Source organism: Macrobrachium rosenbergii, chromosome 51, assembly GCF_040412425.1.
Source record: "Macrobrachium rosenbergii isolate ZJJX-2024 chromosome 51, ASM4041242v1, whole genome shotgun sequence".
Taxonomy (NCBI): domain Eukaryota; kingdom Metazoa; phylum Arthropoda; class Malacostraca; order Decapoda; family Palaemonidae; genus Macrobrachium; species Macrobrachium rosenbergii.
Genome location: NC_089791.1, coordinates 23,218,526 through 23,238,387, shown reverse-complemented (window position 1 = coordinate 23,238,387; position 19,862 = coordinate 23,218,526). Strand labels below are relative to the sequence as shown.

The 19,862-nt window shown below is 36.1% G+C and overlaps 5 protein-coding genes across 5 annotated transcripts; all 5 read left to right on the top strand.

The window, feature by feature from the left end:
- The first annotated feature begins 2,070 nt into the window (after positions 1 to 2,070).
- LOC136832985 (pro-resilin-like) lies at positions 2,071 to 2,727 on the top strand. Its single transcript, XM_067094636.1, has one exon. It carries the CDS (start codon positions 2,071 to 2,073, stop codon positions 2,725 to 2,727), a length of 657 nt encoding a protein of 218 aa, XP_066950737.1.
- A 2,999-nt stretch (positions 2,728 to 5,726) lies between these two features.
- On the top strand, positions 5,727 to 6,798 carry LOC136832984 (pro-resilin-like). Its single transcript, XM_067094635.1, has 3 exons — positions 5,727 to 5,733; positions 5,855 to 5,911; positions 6,100 to 6,798. The coding sequence occupies exons 1-3, from the start codon at positions 5,727 to 5,729 to the stop codon at positions 6,741 to 6,743; spliced, it is 708 nt and encodes a 235-aa protein (XP_066950736.1). The 3' UTR covers positions 6,744 to 6,798.
- A 3,882-nt stretch (positions 6,799 to 10,680) lies between these two features.
- On the top strand, positions 10,681 to 11,792 carry LOC136833216 (pro-resilin-like). Its single transcript, XM_067095079.1, has one exon. It carries the CDS (start codon positions 10,695 to 10,697, stop codon positions 11,349 to 11,351), a length of 657 nt encoding a protein of 218 aa, XP_066951180.1. The 5' UTR covers positions 10,681 to 10,694; the 3' UTR covers positions 11,352 to 11,792.
- Positions 11,793 to 13,661: 1,869 nt separating this feature from the next.
- Positions 13,662 to 15,396, top strand: LOC136832983 (pro-resilin-like). The gene is made up of 3 exons (XM_067094634.1): positions 13,662 to 13,692; positions 14,479 to 14,565; positions 14,753 to 15,396. Exons 1-3 carry the CDS (start codon positions 13,662 to 13,664, stop codon positions 15,394 to 15,396), a joined length of 762 nt encoding a protein of 253 aa, XP_066950735.1.
- Positions 15,397 to 18,547: 3,151 nt separating this feature from the next.
- LOC136832982 (pro-resilin-like) lies at positions 18,548 to 19,434 on the top strand. Its single transcript, XM_067094633.1, has 2 exons — positions 18,548 to 18,569; positions 18,758 to 19,434. Exons 1-2 carry the CDS (start codon positions 18,548 to 18,550, stop codon positions 19,432 to 19,434), a joined length of 699 nt encoding a protein of 232 aa, XP_066950734.1.
- Positions 19,435 to 19,862: the final 428 nt, after the last annotated feature.

The following is a 19,862-nucleotide window of genomic DNA, read 5'->3' as shown; positions in this document are numbered from 1 at the left end:
AAAAGTAGTTTCTCATGCTGACGTTATATGCAAGGGCATACAAAATTCTGGACTTGACGTCTAGTGGTTGGAATAATACGAAATTATCAGGAATGTTATCAGAATAACTTATCTCAAGCAAAGATCAACAAAACCACTAATACAAACTAAATCCTTTTTTTTTGCAACACCTCTAATTCTAAAGCTGATAAATTTATTTCACGCAATTAACTAAAGCTTATGGAAATTATTTCTTCAGAAAGCCTATGCGTTTCAGATCGCCACATCACACCAGCTTTACACTACAATGTTTTAGCTTTAAAATTTTTGGCCTTAAAACAATAACCTGTTGAAGTCACGTGGTGTAATCCAGAAACACCTAATTCTCTTCAGCATAACAAAAATATTTTTGGAACTATTAATTACAAAATCTGTAGTGTCCACCTCACATAATGGATTCAATCTTCCTTTCACAAGGATACAAAGGAATGTTTTTCCTGTAACTTTGTTGAAGGAGATGGCTCACTGAAGAGATACTGTATATGACGACTTAACTGTTCTTACCACATGCTTTCATTTCTGTTACAGCTCAGGGCACACAAAGCCTGAATATATGTTCTCCCTTCCAACCAGAATGGTAGCTGGACTGTTAATACTCAAGTTCGATCTAATTCATAGCCATTAATTTCAGTTAAAATTTGAATTTCCCTTCAATGTATTATCAACATTTCTGTCTTTTCTACCTACCATATTTATTACTGAATATATTTATTAAAGTGTTACAAACTGCAATAAGTAAATTATCACGGTATTTCAAACTACCATTCTTTGTACTTTTGTTTATAAAAAATTTGAGCATTTGATTAATTTTACTTTAGTATAAATCAGTATTCCTGAAAGTACCTAAGTATGTAAACACTGAACATAGGATTTATATAACTTTGATAATATAGCATTAGTAAAATACATAATTTTTTATTTTTCACATTGCATTAAAAAAGGACCTCCGAAACAATTTAACCTAAAGTATATACAGCAATAAAATGCATACTACAGCCAAACTCAATTCCGTAAGATATTAAAAAAATTATTTCAAAATTTGTCTAAGAATTTTGAGAAGTCTGGATCACACAACTAAAAGAAGACAGCTTCCAGGATTACTGATAAACAGAACGATCCCAACACTGAGATATGGGGTAAAAAGATCATATACCATATAGCAAAAGCTGCTTGAAAAGAACGAAGATAAAAAATCTAAAAGTTAACAAATTCACAGAAAGTGTTAAACCACTAGAAGAAAACTTGAATAAGAGAGAGTAAATAAAAAATGCAAAACCTTACAGTGCACTGTTGAAGAGAGAGAGCTTAAATTGATGTACAGGTCTTCAGGTTGTGGATTTTTCATTTTTAAATTTAAAGAAGTCTGAAAAATCTAATGGTCGCTTCGCATTAGGAAGTATACCAATATAAAATTGACTTAAAAAACAATCAATGAACAGTAAAACTTTCACCGTAAATTTGAATAAAGGAAAATTTCAACACATGACAGTAGCCTAAAATGTTTTAATTTGTTATATCCGTTTTCAGGCAATAAAAGTTACGAGAACCATTAAATATTTTGCAACAAACCAGCATTTTCTCAAGTCCAAGAATGTAAAAAATTTATTTTATTTTTTTCTTTTATAAAGCTCTTTCCAGTTATACGTAACTTTCTCAAAACTGAAACGGACGCAATGTCTAGTAAATGGCCTTGCTCTAGTGCATGATAGGAAAGATAACCACTACAATAAAAAAAAAAGAAGTCTGGCACTATATAAACTGGCGTCTCCCTCCAGAAGACATCACTCAGTTGATCACCTCTGTAGATCCATCCCAGCGATATACACCACCAACCATGAAGGCCTTTGTAGTGTGTGGTAAGTAAACTATTCGAACAAACTGTTTACAGCTTGTAGTGACAGAAGCGAATGAACAGATTTACAATTTTCTAATAGTAAACCTCAATACAGAAACTGAAAGTCCATCAAGGCACGAGGTAGAATTTCCATTTAAGTTTTACATAATATTACAATCTTTTACTTGAAATGTTACATGTTATTTCCAGCTCTTCTCAGCCTCGCAGCTGCTGACAAACGCCCTCCTCCTCCTTCCAATGGCTATGGAGCACCTCCTGCTCCTCCAAGCAATGGGTATGGAGCTCCTCCAAGCAATGCTTATGGTCCACCTAGGAACTCCTACGGAGTAGATCCACTTGCTGCCTTGGCAGAGAATATTCCTGGTGGTGGAGTTCCTGGAGTAGACTACCCTATTTTGGCCTCTGTCCCTGACACTGGTTTCTCCTGCGATGCTCAGAATGTACCTGGTTATTATGCCGACACTGATGGTCAGGCTGGCTGCCAGGTCTTCCACATCTGTCAGGACAGGCCCAATGGACGCCGTCAGCAGGACTCCTTCCTCTGCCCCAACGGCACCATCTTCAACCAACAGTACCTCGTCTGTGACTGGTGGTTCAACTTCGACTGCGCTGACGCTGAAGACTTCTACTCAGTCAACGAGCAGATTGGAGTTGTTACCTATGACCCTTATGGTAGAAGTCGCAACGGTAATGGAAACAATGGTTATGGATCTAATGGCAACGGTAATGGAGCAGGTGGTGCTCCCAGAAACGGTTATGGAGCCCCACCACCTCCTAGCAATGGATATGGAGCACCTCCATCACCTTCAGACTCTTATGGTGCACCTTTCTAAGTCATGTATCACCTCATTATCCCAAACTCGACATGTGGACGACTATCTGCAACATCACTAACGGAAGAGCAACATTTGCTTCATACTTGAATATATGTTTAAAATTAAAAAAAAACTATGTATGTCAATGTATATTTTTGTATATTAAACGTAAAGGAATGAGGAACTCTTATTACCCAGTATTCTTCATAATCAAGTAAAACATACACTTCTCTATTTATTAGCACACACTCATAGAAGGATTTTAAAAGATATGTAAAACAAGTCAATAATTACCGTCTATTTGTCTATGGTACATCTCGGTCTATTAGGCTAATCTAGCATTTTATCCATTCTTACCAGCTTTTGCACAACTAAAATTTCAATATGATCGATGCATACATATCGTACAATAATCAAAAAAGTTACTAGGCCCATGCCCTTTTCTTGACTCCAACTGATGATCATACCCTTCACAGCTGTGCCCACTGGTGGGTGGGAGACTGGGATCAAAACAGCTTCCACTTGGCACAGCTTGGACGTTTTAATTTTGACACAAAATTAATTAACGAATCATACCGTAACAGCTGCTGAACCAGGAAAGTTGTAGATAAAGACCAGGTGGTAAAGGAAGACCGATAATTCTTTGTGACTTCATAACGTATGCGGTGACCCTAATTATACCCCAAAACAGTGAACAGCCACTGACTTGAAAGCGGCCAACTTTTTAATAGACAGGTCACGAATGAGACGAAACATTCAATTTAATCCTGTCAAAATATATTGTATACAGAAAGCTTTGCACACAAGTACAAGATTCCATGAAAGTACAGGCAAGTCTCACATACATCTGAAGGAGACTTGGTACAAAATGTTTAAGGCTATTAAGCAATTAAGAGTAATAAAAACTTTCTTAGCGGGAGAATTAGTCAAATCCATAATGTGATACTTCTGACAAATTTCTTGAAAATTAAGAAAATTAAAACTATCCCTCTTGTTATGAATTCACAAACAGAATTCTTAATACATTTGTTTTATTAAATTATTGTCTGAAATTCTATTAATTTTTTTAAATTTTAATATCTAATGGAAAGACAACTATCATCATTATCTTTCAAATTCTACAAATTATTTCTGCTCATCTTGACAACGACAGGCCAGATGAATTTCATACCCATTTTTGCTTCAAATAAATTGCACACCAAGGTACTTCTATCGATAACTTGAAAATATTTAGGTCAATATGCAAGAAGATTTTATACACAGAAGCATACGTGAAAATATCGTCTCACTAATGTAAGAACGTTATATACATAATGGAACTACAAAAGTAGTGCCTCATGCTGACGTTATATGCAAGGGCATACAAAATTCTGCACTTGACGCCTAGTGGTTGGAATAATGCGAAATTATCATGAATGTTATCAGAATAAATTATCTCAGGTTTTCTTAAACCTAAAATCCCATATCGAGGCAAAGATTAACAAAAACACTAATACAAACTGAATCATTCTTTTTTTTTTTTTGCAACACCTCTAATTCTAAAGCTGATAAGTTTATTTCACGCAAACTAACTAAAGCTTATGGAAATTATTTCTTCAGAAAGCCTATGCGTTTCAGATCGCCACATCACACCAGCTATACACTATAATGTTTTAGCTTTCAATTTTTTGGCCTTGAGACAATAGCCTGTTGAAGTCACGTGGTGTAATCCTCTAAGGAAAAAAACGTAATTCTCTTCAGCATAACGAAAATATTTTTGGAACTATTAATTACAAAATCTGTAGTGTCCACATCACATAATGGATTCAATCTTCCTCTCACAAGGATGCAAAAGAATGTTTTTCCTATAACTTTGCTGAAGGAGATGGTTCACTGAAGAGATACTGCATATGATGACTTAATAATTCCTGTCACATGCCTTCATTTCTGTTACAGGTCAGGGCAGACAAAGCCTGAATACATGTTCTCCCTTCCAACCAGAATTCTGAGCATTCATGGTAGCTGGACTGTTAATACTCAAGTTCAATCTAATTCATAGCCATTAATTTCAGTTAAAATTTGAATTTCCCTTCAATGTATTATCAACATTTCTCTCTTTTCTACCTACCATATTTATTACTGAATATATTTATTAGTGTTGCAAAGTGTAATAAATACATTTTTACAGCATTTCAAACTACCCTTCTTTGTACTTTTGTTTATAAAAAATTTGAGCATTTAAATAATTTTACTTCAGTATAAATCAGTACTCCTGAAAGTACCTAAGTATGTAAAAACTGAACATAGGATTTATATACATTTGCTTATATAGCATTAGTAAAATACATAATTTTTTTTATTTTTCACATTGCATTAATAAAGGGACATCCGAAACAATTCAGCCTAAAGTATATATAGCAATAAAATGCATACTACAGCCAAACTCAGTTACAAAAGTAAGATATTAAAAAAAATTATCTCAAAATTTGTCTAGAATTTTGAGAAGTCTGGATCACACACCTAAAAACAGGTGACAGCTTCCAGGATTACTGATATAACAAATAGCAAAATTCACAGAAAGCTTTAAACAACCTGAAGAAAACTTGAATAAGACAAGAAAATAAAAAATGCAAAACCTTACAGTGCACCGTTGAAGAGAGAGAGCTTAAATTGATGTAAAAGTCTTCAAGTTGTGGGTTTTTCATTTTTAAATTTAAAGAAGTCTGAAAAATCTAATGGTCGCTTCGCATTAGGAAGTATACCGATATAAAATTTACTTAAAAAACAATCGATATACAATTAAACTTTCACCGTAAATTTGAATAAAGGGAAATTTCAACACATGACGGTTGCCTAAAATGTTTTATTTTATTATATCCGTTTTCAGGCAATAAAAGTTACGAGAACCATTAAATATTTTCCAACAAAAGCATTTTCTCAAGTCCAAGAATGTAAAAAATTTATTTTTTTCTTTTATAAATCTCTTTCCAGTTATACGTAACTTTCTCTATCCCTACTTCAAAACTGAAACCGACACAATGTCGAGTAAGTGGCCTTGCTCTAGTGCATGATAGGAAAGATAACCACTACAAAAAAAAAGAAGTCTGGCACTATATAAACTGGCGTCTCCCTCCAGAAGACATCACTCAGTTGATCACCTCTGCAGATCCTGGTCCATCCCAGCGATATACACTACCAACGATGAAGGCCTTTGTAGTGTGTGGTAAGTAATCTATTCGAACAAACTGTTTACAGCTTGCAGTGACAGAAGCGAATGAACAGATTTACAATTTTCTAATAGTAAACCTCAATACAGAAACTGAAAGTCCAACGAGGCACGAGGTAGAATTTCCATTCAAGTATTACACAATATTACAATCTTTCACTTGAAATGTTACATGTTATTTCCAGCTCTTCTCAGCCTCGCAGCTGCTGACAAACGCCCTCCTCCTCCTTCCAATGGCTATGGAGCACCTCCTGCTCCTCCAAGCAATGGCTATGGAGCTCCTCCAAGTAATGCTTATGGTCCACCTAGGAACTCCTACGGAGTAGATCCACTTGCTGCCTTGGCAGAGAATATTCCTGGCGGTGGAGTTCCTGGAGTAGACTACCCTATTTTGGCCTCTGTCCCTGACACCGGTTTCTCCTGTGATGCTCAGAACGTACCTGGTTATTATGCCGACACTGATGGTCAGGCTGGCTGCCAGGTCTTCCACATCTGTCAGGACAGGCCCAATGGACGCCGTCAGCAGGACTCCTTCCTCTGCCCCAACGGTACCATCTTCAACCAACAGTACCTCGTCTGTGACTGGTGGTTCAACTTCGACTGCGCTGATGCTGAAGACTTCTACTCAGTCAACGAGCAGATTGGGGTCGTTACCTATGACCCTTATGGTAGAAGTCGCAACGGTAATGGAAACAATGGTTATGGATCTAATGGCAACGGTAATGGAGCTGGTGCTGCTCCCAGAAACGGTTATGGAGCCCCACCACCTCCTAGCAATGGATATGGAGCTCCTCCATCACCTTCAAACTCTTACGGTGCACCTTTTTAAATCATTATCCCCAACTTGCCATGTGAACGACTATCTGCAACATCAATAACGGAAGAGCAACCTTTGCTTTATACTTAAATACTTGCTTAAAACTGAAAAAACTATGTATGTTAATGTATATTTTTGTATATTAAACATAAAGGAATAAGGAACTATTATTATCCAGTATTCTTCATAAACAAGTAAAACATACACTTCTCTATTTATAAGCACAGACTCATAGAAGGATTTTAAAAGATATGTACAACGAGTCAATAATCACAGTCTATTTGTCTATGGTACATCTCGGTCTATTAGGCTAAACTAGCATCTTATCCATTATTAGCTTCTTTTGCACAATTAAAATTTCAATATGATCGATGCATACATATCGTAAAATAATCCAAAAAGTTGCTAGGCCCATGCCGCTTTCTTGACCCCAATTGATGATCATACCCTTTCACAGCTGCGCCCAATGGTAGGTGGGATGGTAGGAACAAAACAGCTACCACTGGGCATTACTTGGATGTTTTAATTTTGACACAAAATTAAATTAACAAATCATATCTGCAACAGCTGCTGAACCGGGAAAGTTTCAGATAAAGAACAGATGGAAAAGACAGAGCGATAATTCACTGTGGCCTCATAACGCATGCAGTGACCCTAATTACACCCCAAAAAAGTGAACAGCCTGACTTAAAATCGGCCAACTTGTTAGTAGGCGGGTCACTAATGAGATGCAACATTCAACTTAGTTCTGTCAAAATATATTGTACACAGAAAGCTTTACAAGATAAGTACAAGATTCCATGAAAGCACAGGCAAGTCTCACATACATCTGGAGGAGGTGCTAAGAGTTGGTACTAAATATTTAAGGCTATCAGGCAATTAAGACTAATAAAACTTTCTTAGGGGAAGAATTAGTCAAATACACAATGTGATACTTTTGACAAATTTCTTGATAATTAAGAAAATTACGGCCATCCCTCTTGCTTTTATGAATTTCCAAACAGAATTCTTCATACATTTTTTCATTACAATTAAATCTGAAATTCTATTAAATTTGCTTTTACTTTAATATCTAATAGAAAAACAACTATCAGCATAAAATTTTTAAATCTAACAGTTATTTCTGCTCATGCTGACAATGCCAGGCCAAATGAATTTCATACCCATTTTAGCTTCAAAGTAATTGCACACCAAGGTACTTCTATCGATATTTGTAATTATATATGTCAATATGCAAAAGGATTTTATACATAGAAGTATGCAATATGAACATACAGTATTGTATCACTATTGTAAAAGAACTACAAAAATAGTGCTCTTCTTCTCTTCTTCGTTTAACGTGCTTTTTCCCATTTTCATATGGGGTAAGAACCTTGCCTTCTTTTGAAGGACTTTGATTTGGCGTTGGGGTAGGCCGTAGCCTCGATCGGCTGCCCTGCCTGACGTCGCTTAGACCCCGGTAGCACATGTGTATATGTATCGTGCCAAATCCCCAGCTCCCTTTCCCCTAGCAGCGAGGAGACGTGAGCGGTTTGGGCCGACAGTTCAAGACGTGTAAGGCATCTGTTATGTTTTTAGAGGATGTTGGAGTGGCTTTGTTTGTGTGTGTATTAGTCTGTAACACCCATTTGCTTTCAGCAAACCTATCCGTTGATTACATACATAATCCCGGGGTGTCTACAAGGATAGCAAAGTGTCCGCCCTCTGACCGGCCGGCTGTGGATTTGAACCCGCGACACAGACTTCTTATGAAATCTAAGTCTGCTGCTCTACCGACCGAGCCATCGAGGCTCTTCCTCATGCTAAAAATAGTGCCTCATGCTAACGCTATACGCAAGGGCATACAAAGTTCTGCACTTAACGTCTAGTGGTTTGAATAATACGAAATGATCAGGAGTGTTATCAGAATAACTTATCGCAGGTTTTCTTAAGCTTAAAATCCCATATCGAGTCAAGTACCAACAAAAACACTAATGTAAATTAAATAATTTTTTTTTTTTTGCGTCACCTTCACTAATTCTAAAGCTGATAAGTTTATTTCACGCGCAAACTAGCTAAAGTTTATGGAAATTATTTCTTCAGTAAGCCTATTCATCTCACATCATCACATAACACCAGCTACACGCTTTAAACTTTTAGCTTTAAATTATTTGTTGAAGTCACGTCGTCTAATCCTCTAAAGGAAAGCTGGTCATTCTGTTCAGCATAACGAAAATATTTTTGGAACTACTAATCACAAAACCTGTATCCTCCATCTCACATAATAGATTTAATCTTCCTCTCACGAGGATACAAAGGAATGTATTTCCTGTAACTTTGCTGAAGGAGCTGGCTCAATGAAGAGATTCTGTATATGATGACTTAATTATTCTTATCGCATGCTTTCAATTCTGTTACAGCTGAGGGAACACAAGGCCTGAATACGTGTTCTCCCTTCCAAGCAGAACTCTGAACATTCACGGCAGTTGGACGGATAATACTTAAGTTGAATTTAATTCAAAGCCATTAAATTCAGGTAAAATTTGAATTTCCCTTCGATTATTGATCATCAACATTTGTGCCTTTTCTATTTACCTTACTTATTACTGAATATATTTATTACAGTATTGCTAAGCGCAATAAATAAATTATTACAGTATTTCAAACTACCCTTCTCTGTACTGTTGTTTATAAAAAATTTGAGTATTTAAATAATTTTACTTCCGTATAAATCAGTATTCTTGAATGTACCTAAGTATGTAAATGTAACTTTCCTTATATAGTATTAGTAAAATAAATAATTTTTTTTATTTTTCACATTGCAATAATAAAGAGACCACCGAAACAATTTAGCCTAAACTATATATAGCAATAGCATGCAGCTACAGCCAAACTCAGCTCCATAAGTAAGATATTAAAAAAATATCTCAAAATTTGTCTACGAATTTTGAGAATTCTGCATCACGTACCTAAAAATTGAAGACAGCTTCCAGGATTACTGATAAACAGAACGATCCCAACACTGAGAAATGGGGTAAAAGGTGTTATACCAAATAGCAAAAGCTGCTTGAAAAGAACGAAGATAAAAAATCCAAAGGTTAACAAATTCACAGAAAGTGTTGAACAACTTGAAGAAAACTTGAATAAGACAGAGTAAATAAAAAATGCAAAACCTGACGGTGCACTGTCGAAGACAGAGAGCTTAAATTGATGTACACTTCCTCGAGTTGCGTATTTCTCCTTTTAAAATTTAAAGAAGCGTAAAAATTATAATGGTTGCTTCGCACTGAGAAACATTCGGAAATAAAATTTAGTTTAAAAATAGTTAATATACAATTGGACTTTCACCGTGAATTTGAATAAAGGAAAATTTCAACACATGATGGTTGCCTAAAATGTTTTAATTTGTTATATCAGCTTTCAGGCAATAAAAGTTACAAGAAACATTAAATATATTGCAAAAAACCCAGCATTTTCTCAAGTATAAGAATGTAAAAAATTCGTTTTATTTTTTCTTTTATAAATCTCTTTCCAGTTCTAAGTAACTTTCTCTCTCCCTACCCCAAAATTGAAACGGACACAATGTCGAGTAAATGGCCTTGCTCTAGTGCATGATAGGAAAGACAATCACTAAAAAAAAAAGAAGAAAGAAAGAAATCTGGCACTATTTAAACTGTCGTCTCCCTCAAGAAGACATCACTCAGTCGATCACCTCTGTAGATCCTGGTCCATCCCAGCGATATACACCACCAACCATGAAGGCCTTTGTAGTGTGTGGTAAGTAACCTAAAATTTAAAAAAAACACATGAAATGTTAATATGATCTCAACAAACTGTTCACAGTTTATAGTAATGAAAGCGAATGAACATATTTATAATTTTCTAATAGTAAACTTCAATATAGAAGCAAAGTCCAGCGAGGCACGAAGTAGAATTTACAGTTAAGTATTACACAATACCACAATCTTTTACTTGAAACGTTACATGTTATTTCCAGCTCTTCTCAGCCTCGCAGCTGCTGACAAACGCCCTCCTCCTCCTTCCAATGGCTATGGAGCACCTCCTGCTCCTCCAAGCAATGGCTATGGAGCACCACCAAGCAACTCTTACGGCCCTCCTAGGAACTCCTACGGAATAGATCCACTTGCTGCCTTGGCAGAGAATATTCCTGGTGGTGGAGTTCCTGGAGTAGACTACCCTATTTTGGCCTCTGTCCCTGACACTGGTTTCTCCTGCGATGCTCAAAATGTACCTGGTTATTATGCCGACACTGATGGTCAGGCTGGATGCCAGGTCTTCCACATCTGTCAGGACAGGCCCAATGGACGCCGTCAGCAGGATTCCTTCCTCTGCCCCAACGGCACCATCTTCAACCAGCAGTACCTCGTCTGTGACTGGTGGTTCAACTTCGACTGCGCTGATGCTGAAGACTTCTACTCAGTCAATGAACAGATCGGAGTCGTTACTTATGACCCTTATGGTAGAAGTCGCAACGGTAACGGAAACAATGGTTATGGATCTAATGGCAACGGTAATGGAGCAGGTGCTGCTCCTAGTAACGGTTATGGAGCCCCACCACCACCTAGCAATGGATATGGAGCTCCTCCATCACCTTCAGACTCTTATGGTGCACCTTTCTAAGATATGTATCACCTCATTATCCCCAACTCGACAAATGAACGACGATCTGCAACGAGTAACGGAAGAGTAACCTTTGCTTCATGCTTGAATGTATCCCCAAAATCTAAAAGCACTGTAAATTCTGTATATTTTTGTATATTAAACTTAAAGCAATAAGAAACTATTATTACCCAGTATTCTACAGAAAGAAGTGAAGTATGCCCTACTTCACATATAGGCACATATCCACAGATGGATGTAAAAAGATATAAAAAAAATGTATAACAATTATACATGTGTAGACTACACATAAGACTAAACTCCACAGCGAACAATGCATACCTAAGAACTCTAAAATTTAAAAAAAAACACATGAAATGTTAATATGATCTATGAATAACTATGGTAAAATGAGCAAAAATGGTGTTAGCCCCATTCCCTTTTCTTGACCCCAGCTAACGATGATACCCTCTCACAGCTGAGTCAACCGGTGTTTGGGAAGCCAGGATCAAAACAGACCTTACAAACATAAGTCCAGCGAGCTCCCATTGGGCACTGGTCAGACGTTTCAATTTTGACATAAAAATGGTTGAATGAAAAAGTCAGTACCCGCACCAGGTGCCGAACCAGGAAGGTTTCAGATAGGGTTCAGAGGGGAAAAAACAGGTCGACGATTCTCTGTTGCCTCATTAAGGATGTAATGGCCACAATTATAAACCAGAAGCGAACAGACAGCCGATTTAACAGTCCACTGATGAAACATTCCATTTCCTGCCAAGATAAATTATACAAGGAAAGCTTTGCAAGATATAAATATAAGTAAGTCTCAATTCCATATAATATAGTGTTTGAGAATAATAACCATTTTCTTTGAGGAAGAATTATTTAAATTCATAATGTGATATGTCTGAGAAATTTCTTGAGAATCAAGAAATTATAACCATCCCGCTGCTTTCATAAATTCTCATACAGCATTCTTGATATTTTTTTTATCACATTCAAATATGAAATTATATCAAGTTTGCTTTTATTTTAATATTCAATACAAAAGTAACTATCATCACTTTATCTTTCAAATTCTAAGAATTATTTCAGGTCATGTTAACAATGAGGGGCCAAATGAATTTCATACCCATTTTTGCTTCAAAGTAATTGCCCACAAAAATGGTACTTCTATCTATCTATCTATATCTATATATATATATATATATATATATATATATATATATATATATATATATATATATATATATATATATTATATATATATATATATATATATAAGAGCTTTATATACATAATGGCACAAGAAAAGCAGTGCCTCATGCTAACACTATACGCAAGGGCATACAAAGTTCTGCACTTGAGTCTAGTGGTTGGAATAATACGAAATTATTAGGAATGTTATGAGAATAACTTATCTCAGGTTTTCTTAAACCTTAAATCCTGTAACTGTTCAAGGATCAACAAAAACACTAATATACACTAAATGATTCATCTTCTTGCATCACCTTCACTAATTCTAAACCTGATAAGTTTATTTCACGAAATTATTTCTTCAGCTATACGCTTTAATGCTTTACTTTCAATATTTTGGCCTTGAGACAATAACCTGTTGAAGTCACGTCGTCTAATACTCTGAAGGAAAGCTGGACATTCTGTTCAGCAGGACGAAAATAATTTTGGAACTGCTAATCACAAAACCTGTATTCCCCATCTCACTTAATGAATTCAGTCGTCCTCTCACGAGGATACAAAGGAATGTTTTTTCCTGTAACTTTGCTGAAGGAACTGGCTCACTGAAGAGATTCTGTATATGACTTAATAATTCCTATCACATGCTTTCATTTCTGTTACAGCTCAGGGCATACAAAGCCTGAATACATGTTCTCCCTTCCAAGCAGAACTCTGAGCATTCATGGTAGCTGGACTGACAATACTTAAGTTGAATCTAATTTAGAGCCAATAAATTCAGGTAAAATTTGAGTTTCCCTTCGATATATGATCATCATTTGTGCCTTTTCTATTTACCATATTTAATACTGAATATATTTATTACAGTATTGCAGTGTAATAAATAAATTATTACAATATTTCAAACTACCATTCTTTGTATTTTTGTTTACAAAAAAATTGAGCATTTAAATAATTTTACTTTAGTATAAATCAGTTTTCTTTAAAGTACCTGAGTATGTGAATACTGAACATATTAGGATTTATATTACTTTGCTTATACAGTATTAGTGAAATGAAGAATTTTTTTTAGGTTTCACATTGGATTAATAAAGAGACCTCCGAAACAATTTAGCCTAAAGTATTTATAACAATAAAATGCATGCTACAGCCAACCTCAATCCCGTAAGTAAGTTATTAAATAAAATTACCTAAAAATATGTCTAAGAATTTTGAGAATTCTGGAAAACGTACCTAAAAATTGAGGACAGCTTCTAGGATTACTGAGAAAGAGAACGACCCCAGCACTGAGAAATGGGTTAAAAGGGTGTTATACCAAAATAGCAAACACTGCTTAAAAAGAACAAAGATAAAAATCCAAATGGTTAACAAATTTACAGAATGTGTTAAACAACTTGAAAAAAATTTTGAATAAGACAGTAAATAAAAAACGCAAAATCTTACGGTGCACTGTTGAAGACAGAGAGCTTAAATTGATGCACATTCTTCAATTTGTGTATTTTTCCTTTTTAAATTTAAAGAAGTCTAAAAATCTAATGCTAGCTTCGCACAAAAAAGTATACCGATATAAAATTTTCTTAAAAAATAATCGATGTACAACTAGACTTTCACCGTAAATTTGAATAAAGGGAAATTTCAACACATGACGGTTGCCTAAAATATTTTGTTTTGTTATATCCGCTTTCAGGCAATAAAGTTACGAGAACCATTAATTTTTGTAAAACAAAGCAGCATTTTCTCAAGTCCAAGAATGTAAAAAATTAATTTTATTTTTTCTTATAAATCTGCTTCCAGTTATAAGTAACTTTCTCTCTGCCTACTTCAAAACTAAAACGGAAACAATGTCGAGTAAATGGCCTTGCTCCAGTGCATGACAGGAAAGACAACCACTTAAAAAAAAAAAAAAAAAAAAAAAAAAAAGTCAGGCACTATTTAAACTGGCGTCTCCCTCCAGAAGACATCACTCAGTCGATCACCTCTGTAGATCCTGGTCCATCCCAGCGATATACACCACCAACCATGAAGGCCTTTGTAGTGTGTGGTAAGTAATCTATTCGAACGGACTGTTTACTAATTGTAGTGAGAAAAGCGAATGAACAGATTTGCAATTTTCAAATAAAAACTTCAATATTGAAACTGGAAGTCCATCGAGGCACAAAGTAGAATTTCCATTTAAGTATCACATAATATTAAAATCTTTAACTTGAAATGTTACACGTTATTTCCAGCTCTTCTCAGCCTCGCAGCTGCTGACAAACGCCCTCCTCCTCCTTCCAATGGTTATGGAGCACCTCCTGCTCCTCCAAGCAATGGGTATGGGGCTCCTCCAAGCAATGCTTATGGCCCACCTAGGAACTCCTATGGAGTAGATCCACTTGCTGCCTTGGCAGAGAATATTCCTGGTGGTGGAGTTCCTGGAGTAGACTACCCCATTTTGGCCTTCGTCCCTAACACTGGTTTCTCCTGTGATGCTCAGAATGTACCTGGTTATTATGCCGACACTGATGGTCAGGCTGGATGCCAGGTCTTCCACATCTGTCAGGACAGGCCCAATGGACGCCGTCAGCAGGACTCCTTCCTCTGCCCCAACGGCACCATCTTCAACCAACAGTACCTCGTCTGTGACTGGTGGTTCAACTTCGACTGCGCTGACGCTGAAGACTTCTATTCAGTCAATGAGCAGATTGGGGTCGTTACCTATGATCCTTATGGTAGAAGTCGTAACAGTAATGGAAACAATGGTTATGGATCTAATGGCAATGGTAATGGAGCAGGTGCTGCTCCCAGTAACGGTTATGGAGCCCCACCACCTCCTAGCAATGGATATGGAGCGCCTCCATCACCTTCAAACATTTACGGTGCACCTTTCTAAGTCACGTATCACCTCGTTATCCCCAACTCGACAAACAAACGACTATCTGCAACATCTCTAATGGAAAAGCCACCTTTGATGCGTGTCTGAATATGGACAAAAATCTAAAAGCATTGTAAATATCAATGTATATTTTTGTACATTAAACATAAAGGAATAAGGAGCTGTTATTACCCAGTATTCTACATAAAGAAGTGAAGTATGCCCTATTTTACATACAGGCGCATATCCACAGAAGGATGTGGAAAGATATATAAACAGAGACAACTAACAATTATACATGTGTACTGTAGACCTAAGACTAAACTCCATAGCATACTGTGCATGCCTAAGAACTCTAAAATAATAAAAAAAAACATGAAATTTAATTCAATATATGAATAATTAAGGTAAAATAACCAAGAAGGTTGTTAGTCCCATTCCCTTTTCTTGACCCCAATAGACGACGATACCCTCTCACAGTTGAGTCAACTGGTGGGAGGTAAGCCAGGGGCGAAATGCAGACCTTACACCTACAGGTCCTCAGCGAGCTACCATTGGGCACTGGTTCGACGTTTTAATTTTGACAAAAAAAAAAAAAAAGTCAAGTTGTTACCATATCATACCCGCACCAGGTGCCAAATCAGGAAGGTTTCAGATAAAGAGCAAGGGGGAAAAACAGGTTGACGATTCTCTGTTGCCTCGTTAAGTATGCAATGGCCACAATTATACATCCAAAAGCGAACAGAATTACCTAAATATAGGTAAGTCTTATATACATCCGAAGATATAAATGAAAGAGAGTCAGTGTAAAACATTTAAGGCTGTCAAGTATTTAAGATTAATAACTGCTTTCTTTGAGGAACAATTATTCAAATCTTTAATCTTTATACATGTGGCAAATTTCTTGAAAATTAAGAAAATTACAACCACCCCCTTGCTTTTAAGAATTCCCAAAACAGAATTCTTGATATGTTTTTTATCATATTTAAATCTGAAATTATTTTAAACTTGCTTTTATTTTAATATATAATGGAAAAAAAACTATCAGCATTATCTTTCGAATTCTAACAATTATTTCTGCTCACACTGACAATGAGAAGCCAAATGAACTCCATACCCACTTCTGCTTCAAATAAATTGCACACCAAGGTACTTCTATTGATATTTGTAAATATATATGTCAATATGCAAGAAGATTTTATACAAAGAAGTATACAACACGAAAATATTGTCTCACTAATGCAAAAAAGCTTTATATACATAATGGCACTCCAGAAGTAGTGCTTCATGCTAACGTTATACGCAGGGGCTTACAAAGCTCTGCACTTGACGTCTAGTTGTTGGAATAATACAAAATCATCAGGAATATTATCAAAATACCTTACATCAGATTTTCTTAACTTTAAATCCTTTATCTATTCAAGAACAACAAAAACACTAATATAAACTAAATGATTCATTTTCTTGCATCACCTCTAATTCTAAAGCCGATAAGTTTATTTCACGCAAACTACCTAGAGCCTATGGAAATTTCTTCAGAAAGCCTATGCGTTTCAGATCGCCACACAACACCAGCTATACGTTTTAATGCTTTAGCTTTAAATTTTTTGGCTCTTAGACAATAACCTGTTGAAGTCGCGTAGTCTAATCCTCTAAAAGAAAGCTGGTCATTCAGTTCAGCATAACGAAAATATTTTTGGAACTGCTAATCAAAAAATCAGTAGTCTCCACCTCACATAATGTTTCTCCTGTAACTTTGCTGAAGGAGCTGGCTCACTGAAGAGATACTGTATATGCTGACTTAATTATTCTTCCCATGTGGTTTCATTTCTGTTACAGCTGAGGGCACACAAAGCCTGAATACGTGTTCTCCCTTCCAACCAGAACTCTGAGCACTCTTGGTAGCAGGCTGGTAATGCTTAAGTTGAATCTAATTCGGAGCCATTAAATTCAGGAAAAATTTGAGTTTCCCTTCAAAACATGACCTTAACATTTCTACCTTTTCTGTTTACTATATTTATTTCTGAATATATTTACAACAGTGTTGCAAAATGTAATAAATAAATTATTACAGTATTCCAAACTACCCTTCTTTGTACTTTTCTATATAAAAAATTAGTGCAACTAATTAATTTTACTTTAGCATGAATCAGTACTTTTGTGTGTACCTACGCCTGTAAATATTGAATATATAAAAATTTCTATAACTTTGCTTATAAATATTAGTAAAATACATAATTTTTTCACACTGCATTACTTAATAAAGGGACTCCCAAATCAATTAAGCCCAAAGTATAAATATCAATAAAAGGAACGCTATCAGCCAAACTCAGTCACGTAAGAAAGATATTGAAAGAAATAGCTATCGCGATATTTGTCTAAGAATTTTGGGTAGTTTGGGTGACGTCTAAACACTGAGGACAACTTCCAGGATTACAGATAAAGACAACGACCTCAGCACTAAGAAATGTGGTAAAATGGGTGTTGTACCAAAATAGCAAAAGCTGTTTAAAAAGAATGAAGATAAAAAAATCCAAAGGTTAACAAATTCACAAAAAGTGTTAAACAACTTGAAGAAAACTTGAGTAAATAAAATATGCAAAACCTTACGGTCCACTGTCGAAGACATTGAGCTTCAACTGATGTACAGTTCTACAAGGTGTGCATTTTTCCTTTTAAAATTTAAAGTCTAAAAATTCTAATGCTCGCTTCGCACTGCGAAGTATACCGAAATAAAATTTGCTTTAAAAATAATCAATATACAATTGGACTTTCACCGTAACTTTAAATAAAGAGAAAATTATACACACGACGGTTGCCTAAAATATTTTGTTTTGTAATATCCGTTTTCATGCCATAATAGTTACAAGAACAGTTAAATACTTTGCAAGAAACGAGTATTTTATCAAGTAAAGATTGTAAAAATTTTGTTTCTTTTTTCTGATAAATCTGCTTCCAGTTATGAGTACATTTCTCTCCCTACTTCAAAATTAAAACGGAAACAATGCCAAGGACATGGTGGCCTTCATCGCGTGCATGACAAGAAAGACAACCACTATAAAAAAAAAAAAAGAGTCTGGCACTATATAAACTGGCGTCTCCACCCAGACATCAAGAGTCGATCACCTCTGTAGATCCTGGTCCATCCCAGCGATATACACCACCAACCATGAAGGCCTTTGTAGTGTGTGGTAAGTAATCTATTCGAACAAACTGTTTACAATTTGTAATGATAGAAGCGAATGAAAGGATTTACAATTTTCTAATAGTAAACTTCAATATAGAAATTGAAAGTATATCGAAGCACGACGCAGAATTTACAGTTAAGTATTACACAATATTAAAATCTCTCACTTGAAATGTTACACGATATTTCCAGCTCTTCTCAGTCTCGCCGCTGCTGACAAACGCCCTCCTCCTCCTTCCAATGGTTATGGAGCCCCTCCCGCTCCTCCAAGCAATGGGTATGGAGCTCCTCCAGCTCCTCCAAGCAATGGGTATGGAGCTCCACCAAGCAATGCATATGGCCCACCCAGGAACTCCTATGGAGTAGATCCACTTGCTGCCTTGGCAGAGAATATTCCTGGCGGTGGAGTTCCTGGAGTAGACTACCCTATTTTGGCCTCCGTCCCAGACACCGGTTTCTCCTGCGATGCTCAGAATGTACCTGGTTATTATGCCGACACTGATGGTCAGGCTGGCTGCCAGGTCTTCCACATCTGCCAAGACAGGCCCAATGGACGCCGTCAGCAGGACTCCTTCCTCTGCCCCAACGGCACCATCTTCAACCAACAGTACCTCGTCTGTGACTGGTGGTTCAACTTCGACTGCGCTGACGCTGAAGACTTCTATTCAGTCAATGAACAGATTGGAGTCGTTACCTATGACCCTTATGGTAGAAGTCGCAACGGTAACGGAAACAATGGTTATGGATCTAATGGCAACAGTAATGGAGCAGGTGGATGCTCCCAGAAAAATGGAGCCCCACCACCTCCTAGCAATGGATATGGATCTCCTCCATCACCTTCAACTCTTATGGTGCACCTTTCTAAGTGATGTATCATCATTATCCCAAACTCGACAAATGAACGACAATCTGCAACATCACTAATGGAAGAACAACCTCTGCTTATGCTTGAATATGGTTCTAAAATAAAAAAGGGTATTATAAATTTCAATGTATATTTTTGTATATTAAACATAAAGGTATAAGAAACTATTATTACCCCAGCATTTTGTAACAAACAAAAAATATAAGTTCCTTGTCTAAATGCACACCCATGAAGGATTTAAAAATACATATATACAATGTTAACAATTATGTGCTTTTAACTTTAACAGTAAAGTGTTTTATACGACCTAATGGAACTAAAAATCTGATCCAAAGTGTTTATCGAGTCACTTCCTAAAGGCTCTAAAAATTGCTAAATTTCAATAACAGTGTTACAAGCCGGATTATTAATGAACATTAACGCATCACTGCC

Bases quoted from the DNA above. Each gene is read 5' to 3' on its own strand.
- LOC136832984 (XM_067094635.1), top strand. The intron at 5,912-6,099 runs GTAAGTAATCTA...TGTTATTTCCAG, and splicing joins GAAGGCCTTTGTAGTGTGTG to CTCTTCTCAGCCTCGCAGCT.
- LOC136832983 (XM_067094634.1), top strand. From the start codon at position 13,662: ATGCATGCTACAGCCAACCTCAATCCCGTAA. The intron at 13,693-14,478 runs GTAAGTTATTAA...GTCTCCCTCCAG, and splicing joins AGCCAACCTCAATCCCGTAA to AAGACATCACTCAGTCGATC. The intron at 14,566-14,752 runs GTAAGTAATCTA...CGTTATTTCCAG, and splicing joins GAAGGCCTTTGTAGTGTGTG to CTCTTCTCAGCCTCGCAGCT.
- LOC136832982 (XM_067094633.1), top strand. From the start codon at position 18,548: ATGAAGGCCTTTGTAGTGTGTG. The intron at 18,570-18,757 runs GTAAGTAATCTA...CGATATTTCCAG, and splicing joins GAAGGCCTTTGTAGTGTGTG to CTCTTCTCAGTCTCGCCGCT.
- LOC136833216 (XM_067095079.1), top strand. From the start codon at position 10,695: ATGTTATTTCCAGCTCTTCTCAGCCTCGCAGCTGCTGACAAACGCCCT.
- LOC136832985 (XM_067094636.1), top strand. From the start codon at position 2,071: ATGTTATTTCCAGCTCTTCTCAGCCTCGCAGCTGCTGACAAACGCCCT.